Genomic DNA, 13,655 nt, shown 5'->3' with positions numbered 1-13,655 from the left:
GAGATCATCGAGTCCAGCCCCCTGCCCAAAGGGCAGGAAGTCAGCTGGGGTCATAGGATCCCAGCAAGATAAGCATCCAATTTACTCTTGAAGGAACACCTTGACAGTCTGGATACCTTCAAGTCAGCCGGCCCTGATGAGTTACACCTAAGGGTACTCAAGGAGCTGGAAAGCATCATAGCTCAGCCCCAGTTTTTATCATCAAGGCTGAACCCTGAGCAAAAAACCATTAGGTCTCCTAATCTCGTAGCTACAGCTTTGCCTATGGGGCCCAGTCAATTCCATGAACAATTAATTTGCCAATTTGGTTAAACTTATGATAGACAAGTTACATTTGCAGTTTACAAACTTACAAGCTTTATATTAACTAATATTACCTGTTTAGGCAAAATACCATGTGCCTCTAAGAAGCACATATTTATTGCTAATTAATCCCTCTGGTTCTGGTTGTCACATATGCAGCTAAAACAAGTCCTAGAGAAATATTCTGAGGTGTTCAGTGGGATCCCAGGGAGAACAAAGAATGCAGTATATGGAATTAAAACACCAGAAGGGACCATTGTGTGGGAAAGGTGGAGAAGGATACCACATCACCATTAACAGGTGATAAAAGATGTGATAAAGAAAATGCTCCAGCAAGAGTTACTTCAAACCTCCAGAAGTCTGTGGAAAAGCCCAACAGTGATTGTCCCCCAAAAAGAGATGGGACACTCCATAGATTTCCATAAAATTAATGCTATCACTCAGTTTGATGCCTTTCCCATGCCACATATTGGGGAGATATTAGAAAGAATAGGAATGGCAGAGTTTATCTCTATCTTGGATTTTGCAAAGGAATATCGGCGAATCCCTGTAAAACCAAAGGATCAGGCCAAAATGGCATTCAGAATGCCATGGGGACTTTATGAGTTCTGAAGAATGCCTTTCCACCTAAATGGGCAGCTGCAATTTTTCAAAGGTTGCTTGATTTTTCAAAGGTTGTGGATTGATTGCTTGCCCCAGATCATGAATATGTGACTGACTATATTGACAATATAGTGCAGGTGGTTCCTGCACCCCTATTGACTCACTTTTTTAGTATATACTAAAACCTGGGAGCAATACTTGGCAGCTGTCCAGGCAGTGTTGCAGGAGTTAAAACAATTGGGATTGAAGGTTAACCCTAAGAAGTGTGTGTTGGGGCAACGCAAGATGGATTATTTGGATTTTTGTGTGGGGAAAAGGCATATTAAACTGTTAGTTGACAAAGCTGAAGTAATTAAAAGTTACAAGGTTCCTCAAACTAAGAAGCAGATGAGAGCATTTTTAGGTTTAGCAGGTTATTACAGGAGGTTTATTCCAAAATTTGCAGAATTAGCAGTCCCACATACTAACATGATTAAGGGCAAGAGGAATAGCCCAATATGATGCACAGAGATACAACAATGAGCCTCTGAGGCAGTTAAGCAGGCCTTATGTAAAGATGTTATACTGCCCTTCATTCTTCAGGTAGATGCATCGGGGCAGGTGTTAGGGGCTGTGCTTTCCCAAAGAATTGAGAGACAAGAAAGACCAATAGCCTACACCAGTAGGATATTAAATGGCCATGAAAGAAGGTACATTGCTGTAGACAGGAAGTGTTTAGTGGTGAAATAGAGTATAGAGTACTTTCAATATTATTTATTAGGCACGAGTTTGTAGTTATAATGGATCACGTATCTTTGAAATGGCTGAAATCCACCAAAATGTACAATGCCCATGTAACACAATGGGCTTTGGCCTTGCAGCTATTTCAGTTTATAGTTGAATATTGACCAGGTAAAGATATTGTGAAGGACAATTTTCTCTCTCATTGACATTCAAGGGAGCCCCTTGAAACACAGCTAATGTCAGGAGTGCAAATGACATCCCAGGAACAAAACTCCCCTTACAAGCAAGAAGAGCGCCTAATGGCATCTTAAGCAGGGGGAGGGGGGATATGTGAAGGAGTGAAAGAGAATAAACAGAGCCCCTGGGGTACTTTATGTTCCAGGCAGCTGAGATTAAGGGAGGAAGGGTGGCCGACAGTGGCAGAGAGGGAAAATGAAAATTAACAGTGTGAGCAAATGGAAACCAGAGAAGAGGAAAAGGAACCACAGCAACACTTCAAAAGCAGCCTCTCATTCCGGATTGGAGGAGAAAAGCTGCCAGAAGGTATTTCCAGCCCCAGAGAGGGACAGAGAGGGTAAATTCCCTGCAAGCTGCTGAGAGGAGCAGCTAAGCATTCCTGCAAGCAGGTACTGCTGACCCTGTCAGAGAAACACTGTGGGAGTGACCAAAAGAAGGAGGCACGCCTACATGAGGATTTTGAAAAGTACTGAAATGGAGTAGCTGCTAAGGATCCTGGAGGGAAGCAAGGAAGACTTACTTTTCAGGTTAGAGCCTCCCTGGTGGGGCTTTGCTCTGCTCGGGAGAGAGATCCTACCAGGGACTGTGTACCCTCACCAATAGACTATGTGGATCTGTAATGAGCAGCATTAGATTGATTGGGGGGTTTTTTAATATGAGAGATTAATCCCAAGGTAAAGGGGACATGGACTGACTCTAAAGAGAGACTAAAACAGTTGTGTTTGGGGTGTTTGAACACCATATAAGGCCATCCCCTGGATGGGGTGTGTGTTAGACTATGACTATGGTCATCCAGGTGGTGGGCTACAGAGGGGTGAGCATTAGAGAATCAGGCAGCATCAAACCAGGCTGAAGAGAAATTTCGAATGCCATCTGGAGTGGCTAGGGTGCAGAAAAGGGGAGGTTTGGAGCCCCACAGAAGACAGAGATGGAGACCTGAAGGATCATCTCAGGATATTGCCTCCTAGTCACATTGTACCAAAGTCATGGCAGATGAGAAAAGTAAGATCAGTCTCCTGGCAGCCCGAGTGACCCAAGATTAAGGTCCATCCTGTGACTGGCTGCAGGTAAACAAATTCTCAGCAGTAACAGTAAGCCCTACAATACCTACAGTCGTCACAATTAGTATACTAGATCCTCTTTCCATATCACACTGTGAACAAAGTCAGCTGAATTTTCATTGCAAAAGTCATGTTGTAATGTACATTAGCTACCATCATCTATTAGAACAGAGATTATCTTTCCTTCTATATTTAAAAAAATGTGAATATTTTTGCATATGTGCAGACAAGACAAGGAACTGAAAGAGCTTTACTCAAGTGTATCCTCCAATATCTTACTTCAAAAAACTTTTGATGTTTATCCATTCAGGTAAAAATATGCCCAGAAATATTTTCAAAAACTCAGAGAAAGGAAGCCTTCTTAAAACAAAGAGATAAAATAAGTTCTGATATTCTGGGGATTATATTCCTATCCACAGAACTTTAAGGATGAATATTTTAGAGGTATTATTAGATGTATTTTTGAAGCAGCTTAGCAAAAAGTGTTAAAGTAAAATGTAGAAGTAGTCTAATAGTGTATAATGCCTAGTAGTTTTAGGGTGTGCCTTTTTCGGGTTAAAAACATTATAATAGTTAACAAAGAAAATTGTCCACAAAGGATTCAGCTATTTTTAAATATTTATATTTAAAATTATATACACATAAAATTAGGAGTGAATCCTCCAGAAACAATTCCATTCTTGACCTGTTTAATTATATTTTGTTGTCCAAATACAGGGAAAAAACCCTCTTTTTTTATCCTACAACATATATGTAGCACAGAGAGCAAAACTTGTATTTTATGGAGTTTAAAATAATTCAGAGGGTTGGAAACAAGAAAATCTTCACAACCTGCTTCCCACTGAGTCCTTAAAATTATTTTGTTGGAAAAAATTTAGCAAGTTAGTGTAACTTAGACAAACAATTTCTTATAATGGGGAAGAGCTGGACAGCTCCAAAAATATCTTCTTGCTTGCAATGGTGGTTATGTTACAAGCAAAATATTAGATATTATAATGAACAAAATAGAAAATATCGCTGAAACAGTCCAATAAATAAATTGATAGTATGGCCTTATTGTGAATTCAGCAGTAATTTTGGTCACCCACATTTCAGAAAAGATACAGCAGTATGGATATAGTCAAGAGAAGGGCACTTAATAACTAGAGAAACAGAAAGAATTTCATATGGAAAAAAGACTGAAGATGTTAGCACTGCTTAGAAAAGAGACAAATAGGAAATGATATGATAGCAGTATAGGAATAAAAAATGGTGTATATCAGATAATTAAGAGCATCTCATTTAGCTTTTTCTCATAAGAGCAAAAGGACCATGATTAAAATTTAAAGCCAAAACATTTAACATTGATAAAAGGAAATATTAATCCATGGAACTCAATGCCACATGTTATTGAGAACAATAATTTTAAGAAATCATTTGGCAAATAATGTACACAGATTACATTGGATAAAAATGTATAAGAAATGTAACCTTTGCTGTTTCAGAACAAAGCAAGCATTTTTATCTCAGGGTTAGGAAGAAACTTTCCTTTTAGGATTATTATTCCATAATTGTCTGCTCTGAAGATCCCTACAACTTTCTCTGAAACATATTGACCTTAACTGAACAAATCTTTGGAATTTGTAGAGCACTGCTTTATTCTGATAGCCTTTACTATGTTCCCTAATTGATACCTATCCAGACAGAATCTCATATGTAGAAAGACTTGCATACATATAAATTGATATATCTTCCTGTCACAGGAGCACTTGGGTGCCCTGTTCCTATTAAGGAATAAGGGCTGCTGAAGCTCCCTGAGACAGCACAGGTGTTGGTTGCTGGAGCAGCCAGGCTGGTCACGTGACCAGAAGGGGGCAGGGCCAGGCCTTTATAAACAGCCCAGGCCAAAGCCCAGGGGTAGTTCCCTTCTGCCAGTCTGAGGTGCAGGAGCTCTGCAAGAGAGCCAAGCCAAGCAGAGACAAGCAGTGCAGCCGGAACACCCAAGGGGTTGTATCCTGGTAAGGGTGGAGAGAACCCTGACTGCGAGGCCTTTGCAAGAAAGCCAGGTGGGCCTAGATCCTATGTTATAGCCAGGAGGCTTATTGTTGTGTTACAGCTGGCTGGCTTATGGTTCTGTTTAGTTATTGTTATACCAGGTGAGGCTGTAGGGGAAAGAGGAGGCCTCATTAGGAGCTCCACAGTAAGGTGGGGGTGCTCCCAGCGCGGTAAAGAGCACTGCGTTTCGAGGTCGCCCGACCCCAGCCCCAGTGGGGGTGACTCAGGATAATTAGCGCAGTAGACAGCGCGGCATTTGGGGGTGTCCCGACCCCAACCCCAGTGGGGGTGACTATCGAGATAATTAGCGTGGTAGAGAGTGCGGCGTTTGGGGGTGTCCCGACCCCAACCCCAGTATGGGTGGCTAGCGGGATAATTTCAGAGGAGCTACCCAAAAGTGTGGGGGTTCCTGGTGATCCCAGCCCTGTGGGGCGGTATTTTACGAGGCTCCAGTGTGGGTGAAAGAGGGCGAGGAGCATGGGACAGGCCCCAGAGAGGGCGAGGAGCGCAGGACAGGCCCCAGTAGGGGCACCATCTGTATGTGGAGAGGCCCCAGGAGGGGTGAGTATATTGAGCAGACCCCAGGAGGGGGGTAGATATAATTAGTAGGCCCAAGAGGGCTAGTGGATAGAGGGGCACCAGTTGCGTGACAAGCCCAGAGGCACCAGTGAAAGGGCGCCGGTTGCATGACAAGCCCAGGGGCGCCAGTGAAGGGCATATACAGGAAACTGACCAGATAACGTCTGGTACATCTGCGAGGCTTGGGGCATGCTAAAAGAGAGGTTGGAGGCACGCATAGCCCATAAGGCTGGGGTGCGCCAGGTCAGTACATCCAAGATAGGGGACAGGATATATTTAGCACTGTGTCAAAGAGGACAATAAGGCAGCCTCCATTATAAAACTATATAACACCAAGACGTGGCAGGAGAGATAGAAAGTGCTGAATTGCCTATTCGGCATGGTAGGGGGTGCTAGAGAGATCACGGCCGCTCCTAGGTCCCCGCGCCGTGACGCTTTGGGTTGTTGTTTTCACCTATACAGAGAGCAATGAGGACTTAGTGACATTTTTATTTATCAAAGAGTTTCCATGTGATTAAAAAGGGTACATTAGGCGTTTTCTGCATGGATGTGAACTGTGCCCAGCATCAACAAACTGTTGTAGAATAGATGAGATCTTTTTATGCTATGCTGTTTTAATGGCATTTAGCACTGGGCAAAGTATAGTTGGCCTTGGTAGGATCATCCATTGTAAAAAGCTTTTTTCAGTGGTAGAGAAATACAGAATGTTACCTGTGGTGGGCAAGTAGGGGATGCTCCTGCATTGAGCCACCCACCTCACTGCACCCGAACACCTTTCAGGCTTCGAGTGCCTCCCTGGGGGCACCTCGCATCTGGCCAACCCCCTTCCTAGAGCACACCTGCTAGCCAGGGGTAAAAATTGCCACCATCCAGGGCTGGGTTATATTCTGGCTCTGTGCACCCTGGGAAACACAGGCCTAGTAGCCCTCAAGGGTACTTGACTCACTTCAATCACTTGGGGGTGCTTCTCTCAGTCAGAAGCACACATAGTGGTCTCCCTTAATCAGCTGACCAAGGAGACCCCAAGGCATAATCTAGACCCATACCAAATAAGCCTCCCATGCTAGGTACAAAGGAGAACTTTATTGGTTACAAGGGGTAGGATTCCAATAAGGTACAGGGTAGAGCAATATCAGAGATATCCCATAGAGCAAACTGGCATGGCTGGGTAGCTTTGATCACGCATCTGAGTTACTATGAGCTATATATCTAGTTAGATCTTAGGTAGCTTACTCACAAGTATCACAAGTTGGATACCTTCAAAATCTACACCCCAGGGTACTCAAGGAACTAGCGAGCATCATAGCTCAGGCTTTGGCATGGATCTGTGAGACCTCCTGGCACTCTCAAGAAAAGGAGGAAAGTGGATCCGGCAAACTATAGGCCCATTAACCTGACTTCTATCCCGGGGAAGATCTTAGAAAAGTTTATTAAAGAGGCCATCCTTAATGGACTGGCCAATGCCAACATCCTGAGGGATAGCCAGCACGGGATTGTTGTGGGTAGGTCTTGCTTGACCAATCTCATTTCCTTTTATGACCAGGTGACCTATCACCTGGACAAGGGAGAAGAGATTGATATCATATATCTTGACTTCAAAAAAGCCTTCAATATGGTATCCCATGATCATGTCTTGGCGAAACTGCCCAATTGTGGTCTTGGATCTACCGCGATCTGCTGGTTGGGAAATTGGTTCCGTGGTCGGACCCAGAGGTTCGTAATTGATGGAAGTCAATCATCATGCTGCCCTGTGACCAGTCGGGTCCCCAAGGTTCTGTCCTTGGACCCGTATTGTTCAACATCCTCATTAATGATGTGGACATTGGAGTCAGAAGTGGACTGGCCAAGTTTGCTGGTGACACCAAATTTTGGGGCATAGCATCCATACCTGAAGACAGGAGGGCAATCCAGGCTGACCTGGACAGTCTCAGCAAATGGGCGAATGACAACCTGATGGTGTTTAACACCCAAAAATGCAAAGTTCTCCACCTTGGAAGGAAAAACTTACAGCATCCTTATAGGCTCGGCAGTGCTACACTGCCTAGCACTATGGAAGAAAGAGACTTGGGTGTCATCATTGACCAAAAGATGAACATGAGCCTGCAATGTGATGCTGCAGCTAGTAAAGCAACCAAAATGCTGGCTTGCATCTATAGATGATTCTCAAGCAAATCCCGAGACACGATTTTCCCCTTGTATTTGGCCTTGTTGAGGCTGCAGCTGGAGTACTGAGTCCAGTTTTGGGCTCCACAATTCAAAAAGGATGTGGAGAAGCTTGAGAGTCCAGTGAAGAGTCACGCGCATGATCAGAGGTCAGGAAAGCAGACCTTATGATAACAGGCTGAGAGCCATGGGGCTCTTGAGCCTGGAAAAGTGCAGGTTCAGGGGTGATCTGATGGCTATCTATAAGTTTCTCAGGGGTGGCCACCAGTATCTGGGGGAATGTTTTTTCACCAGAGTGCCCCAAGGGATGATGAAGTCAAACAGTTATAAACTACTGCAAGACTGTTTCAGGCTAGATATAAGGAAGAATTTCTTTACTGTCCCAGCCCCCAAGATCTGGAACATCCTGCCATCGGAGGTGGTTCAAGCACCTACACTAAACATCTTCAAGGGTAAATTGGATGCTTATCTTGCTGAGATCCTATGACCTCAGCTAACTTCCTGCCCTTCAGGCGGCGGGCTGGACTCGATCTTCTGAGGTCCCTTCCAGCCCAAATGTCTATGAAATCTATGAAATCATCCAGAGGCAGGTGGAGATTCCCTATGGAGGCAGGCAGTTCCTTCATCCTGAGTTTTGAGAGAGAGAGCAAGTTTCAGATGATTCAGCTCTTCTCTCTCTCTGAGTCTTCCTCATGGCTGCTGCCACCTCCGCCTGGGAGGTCCTTAACTTATGAGCTCAATGAGGCCAGCAGCCATTGGCTGTCAGCCAACCAATATGAAATGCATCACTAGTTGCTGGGCAGATGGGCAGTTCCTAGCTCCCTAGGTAGCCCAAGCCCCTCACCCAGGTATGTGATGCCAGTCACGTAGGCAGAGGGAGCAGGTTTCCCCCTCCCTCAGGAATGTATCCAGCTCAGTTTACCTAAAGAGATAGGGTAAGGTGTGTACCCTCTGCAGGGCCCATCTTAACCAAATTGTCACAGAGCAGAGTTTTTGGGGAGAAACAGAGGTGGCCTTCTGCCACATTTCCCATGCCATCTTTTTTGTCTTTTGCCAATACATATACTGCATTTACTTCAGTCTAAGATGAGTTTTTTACCCGACATATAAAAGCCCTTTTTCTTAGATTTCAGTGCAAGCAGAGGCAGAGGCCGTGATTATGGCTCAGGTTCTGGGTCCTAGTTAGAGATGCAGCTGCTGACTTTCCTGCCACCTAGACCCCATGACCTCTGCTCCATCTCACCATTGCTCTCTGCCAGTGTTTATCTTCCTCTTTCGGCTCTGGCTCCTACTGAGGCCTCAGTCTCAGCCTTTTCTAATCATCCATGACCTTGCCCAACCTCCATGGGTTCTCAAAGAGGGTAGCTAACGGCTCTGAAATTACCTCAGTTAATTCTTTCACTATTACAAGGTGCATGTCATCTAGCCCTGTTCACTTAAAAGCATCTACTTTCTTTTAGTAATCTCTAACCTTCTGCAACTACTACTTACTCCTGCTACTTTATTCTCCTATTCTAGATTGTTTCCTTCTCCATCTTTGCTGCCAACTATTCTCATCATCTGGTAGTTACTCCTGTTTGTGAAGACTGAAGTTAAAAAAAGGAGTAATACTTGAGCTCAAGACATTTTTAAACTAGGTTTACATGATTTTCTGAAGCAAATATTGCATATACCAGAGACGAAGGCTATAATTACAATAAAATAAGTGCACATGACCATATTCTGCTATCCCTATAATGAACAGTAGCTTTCTCTGCCAGTAGCCACACTTCAATCCCTTGAGTGCACGTGTGTTTTGTGATGCCTCAAAGCCACTTGAGGCACTGCAAACCACAGAGAGTGTGTGTGCACCCATGTACCATGCTGCTCGCTCAGTGGGGGGGTTTTGGCACCCAGAGAACCCAATGTAAAAAAAAAGGCACTACTAAAAAAAACAGCATGGTGCACATAGCAGCAGTGTGCACCACCAGAACCTGGAATCTGGCCAGCCAGAATCATGCTCTGGGTGCCAGCCAGGCTCTGAGCAGCTGGCTTGGCTCTGCTACTGCCTCAGGAGGCCTCCAGTACCCCAGGTGCTGCAGAGGTGCTGGCCTCAGTCTCCCGAACCCCACCTGGGTCCTTTTGTTGCACATCAGAGCCCATGTGAAGGAGTGAGCCTGGGGACAAATAGCAGTGGCACAAATATGTGCTATATAAGCTGCTGCAATGGGAAATGCATGCCCTTGCATGTGCACCTTTTGGAGATGCACCCTAAAAGTTCTGTACGAAATAAGATCCTCACTGTAAGTAGGGGTGGCAGGCTTTATCTCATAGTGTTTACTGATTACAGAAATTCCCAGTAATTTACAGCAGGTAAGATACATTTTTAAGGTTTTTTATTTCTACTTTTTGTATGATTCATTTTTGAGTTTAATCCTTACTAAAGATGTTTCTGTCTAGCTAGGCTGGTTTTCTGTTTCATTTCCTATTGTTCTGTCAGTATTATAGCTTTTCTTCGGTAGCCAATTCAAAACGGGACCAGATCAGAATTAAGGAGCCATACAGTTAATTTGTGTTTAACATTGTGAGAGAGATACAATCTGCCTAACTGTTTTGAAAATAAAACTGAGATTTGTGATTTTCAGTCCTGATGAAAGGAGGAGGAGCCCTGCCTTGGATGTGATCAAAGAAGCAATCAAGGACCCCCATGACTGGTTATAAAAATTATTGGACTGGCTTAGAATCATAGAAAAGTAGGGCTAAAAGGGACTTTCCAAATTCATGCAGTTCAACCATCTGCCAGAGCCAGGATCAGTTCTTATCCAACAACCCATTCAAGTCCATTTTCTAACTTACTAATCCCTATTAGTAAAACTATTCAGTAAACACTGATGCAACTACAAAGTATAATACCCTAGCCTGCCACAGGTAAAGTGTGAGGAGGGAAAAGGGGGTAATGATGGCCAGTATCCTGCTGCTGTAAGAGGGCCATGCCCCCATACTACCAGAGAAAGGCAAACCCCCTATACAGTCTGTACCAAGCTGATTATGGGGTAAAATTCCTTCCTGACCCCAAATATGGTGATCAGTCTGAACCTGGGCAAAGAGGTAAGATCTCCTAGTGAGGAACTGGGTTTGAATCTCAGCAGGAGCATTAAAACACCCCAGCCAAAATCCCCAACCTTCGCTGCAGCCAACACCCAATGCTTCTGAGGAAGAAGAACTTTCCCCCCATCCCCAACACACACAGCAACATGGGGGGGCAGGGGGATCCTTCGTGGCCCCATGTAGCAACCAGCAAAGCCCAGAAGCTTTCAATCTCCACTTGAAACTTCCTACCATCCTGACATAATACCCTTATAATTACCCTTCGTTCATGGCTATCAACCCAGTTGTCTACCCACCTTATAATAGTTTTGTCTAGCCCATATTTTTTTCCTTTTTTATGAGAGAGTTTTTGTGGGAAGCCTTGTAAGGAACCTTGCTGAAGTGCAGATACATTATATCCAATTAAATAAATCTACCAAAAGCTCTCTGGTTTTTTTTGTAAAATCATCTCATATCCTGTCCACTTCATTATCCAAATAAACCTTATTAGGTGGCTGGTTGTAGATGAATAGTTCTGCCCTCTTTGCATCTTCTATTAAGAGTTTGCTCTGGCTATTTAATAGAGTGACAATAGATGGAACGGTGAAGCTTCAGCTGATTTGTATCATAATTATGTATTTGATTGTCTTTTCTCCAAAAACAAGAATAATTTCACAAAAATAGTCTAAACGCTGTCCAAAAATCTAAAACCGAATTTACTTGGACCCAAAAAAGTACTAGTGTGCAACTTGTTATTAATATTATTCCACTAAATCATTTTTAGTTTTATATCTTTTTTTTGTTAATTCTGAAGGATTTGCATGATCTAAGTAGCAAGCTCCTTCTGGGAACACAATGCTTCTGTATTCAGGTCTAAACTCACCAGGAAGAGGGGAAGGCCTTGCACTTTTAAAGCCACTTCAGTAATCATAGGTAGATAGAGGCATAAGAATAAATATATTTGTTATGCCTCTCTATCTAGATTTTTTCTATATCTATATTTTTACATAATTGTCTAAGCATGTAACTGGCTCATGGATTACTATATTTTAAAATGAAGTAAAACATACCAGTGCTGTATTAAGTAGCATCACTGATATTTCTGCCATCCCTAAATTGAATGATGTTAAATGGGGTTTGGGACAATGTGTGTCTTTGTCAAGCTCTGAGAATAATTATCTGAAACAATGAATCTGGAAAGAAATACCAAGTCTACAGTACTTTTTAATAAGTCCCACTATGATGGTGTGCCCAGCAGTATAAATTATACTAGTGTCAACGCAGAGAAAGCTTCAGAAGAGCCCACATGATCCTCAGAGAGAAAAACTCTCTTGGAACTAATAAATATGTAGCTCATTGATATACATGGTAGCAACTTAAAGAGAGGTTAGCAAGAAGCTCACCAATCAGGTAAACTTTGAGAACCAGTGAACAGGCAACCAATAAGCAGCAATCCTGGATGCAATGGGCCAGTAGTAATATTCAATTAGGTATTACATTTACTGAAGAGAAGAAAGAGAGTGATAAATGGATTCACACACAAAAAACAAATATCTTATGGAAAGAAACTGTCAGCTTGTGAGTTGTTAAGAAACTTAAAAGTAATTATTTGCAGTTCACTGAATGTTCAAGTTTTGGAATCAATCTATTAACAAAGCATATGTTGTCTGTGATAAACTCTTAATAAAACTTTAAAAATATGTATTTTAGGGGACAAAGATACAGGTCATAAAGGATATTCAAATAATGTTACATTTTAAATATTTAAACGCTACCACCGGTATATAAGAAAACCTGATCAGAAGTGTATTTCTGTATTTGTAAGACTGTAAAGCAAAGAAATGTCTGTGTTTATATTGTAAACAAGGGATTATAAAGTATTACTGCGAGCTTTCAACTGAAGGACATTAACTAGGGATCTAAAGAAAATCTAGCTGATAATAGGTGGCAGCTGCAGTGATTGGTTCATTAGTTAAACACTAACAGCTTTGCCTTTTTTTCAGGCTCTGACTGTGAATTTAGGCCTTGTGAGGCCAGCAATCCCTGTGAGAATGGAGCTGTGTGCATAGAAGAGATGGATTTGGACACCTTTCCCTTTGGATTCCAGTGCCAGTGTACAAAGGGCTTTGGAGGTCCACGCTGCGAGATCAATGTCAATGAGTGCAGCTCTAACCCCTGCCTCCATGGATATTGCTATGACAGTGAGTTCAGCCTGGTTACTCACTTTAATGTGGAGTAGTCCTACTGCTGAATCTAATGTAGCAACTGAGTTGCTCTGGGGAGAGAAGTAGATAATTTACTGAAATTTTGCCTGTCTGGAGTTCTACAGAGCCAGGGCCAAGAGAATTCTCTTTTGCCAGAATGTCTCAGCTCCTGGCAGAAAGGTTTATGTTTCCATGGGTCACAGTTGCAACTAATGAGAAATTTTAATGAGATTTGAGTTGTCTCTTCTGATGCCTAAATTAGCCAAATACATCTTGGGTAGTGCATTTGACAAAGGGCTAATTTTCAGGTGTTGAAAACAACTCCACAGAGCAATGAAACTGTGTATGTAATCATTTCAACAAATCTGAATGATAGTAAATATCACTGATGCAAAATGGAGTACCTGATCACCAATAATAGTCTCTAGAATGATAAATACAACCAGAAAAGTATCTGTGAGACTTAGCAGCCTTGGCAGGGGACTCAGGTTTTACTTCCCCCCACCCCCCCAACCACCATGGGACCCTACTGCTGCTACTGGCAAGGTACAGGCTGCTGGTTCAGTGCTCACCTCTTCATTCAGCTACTACTGCTACAGCATAGGCTTCATCAGGGGCCACCGTTCTGATTCCAAAATCAGCACCTAGGGCTGCTGCCCTGCTATCCCACCTCTAGTTATAT

General features: G+C 43.0%; 1 protein-coding gene across 1 annotated transcript in view; it reads left to right on the top strand.

The window, feature by feature from the left end:
- Positions 1–12,775: 12,775 nt before the first annotated feature.
- The window catches only part of LOC109311767 (protein eyes shut homolog), a 144,259-nt gene continuing 143,379 nt past the window's right edge, over positions 12,776–13,655 (top strand). The window contains exon 1 of the mRNA XM_019537598.1: positions 12,776–12,970. Coding sequence (XP_019393143.1) covers positions 12,844–12,970 — 127 coding nt within the window. The 5' untranslated portion in view covers positions 12,776–12,843. The remainder of the gene's footprint in view (positions 12,971–13,655) is intronic.

The sequence above is a fragment of the Crocodylus porosus genome, unplaced genomic scaffold (genome assembly GCF_001723895.1).
Source record: "Crocodylus porosus isolate Cpor-Errol unplaced genomic scaffold, CroPor_comp1, whole genome shotgun sequence".
In the NCBI taxonomy this organism is placed as follows: Eukaryota; Metazoa; Chordata; order Crocodylia; family Crocodylidae; genus Crocodylus; species Crocodylus porosus.
The sequence above is the reverse complement of the archived record's forward strand: the minus strand, read 5'-3'. Positions and strand labels throughout refer to the sequence as shown.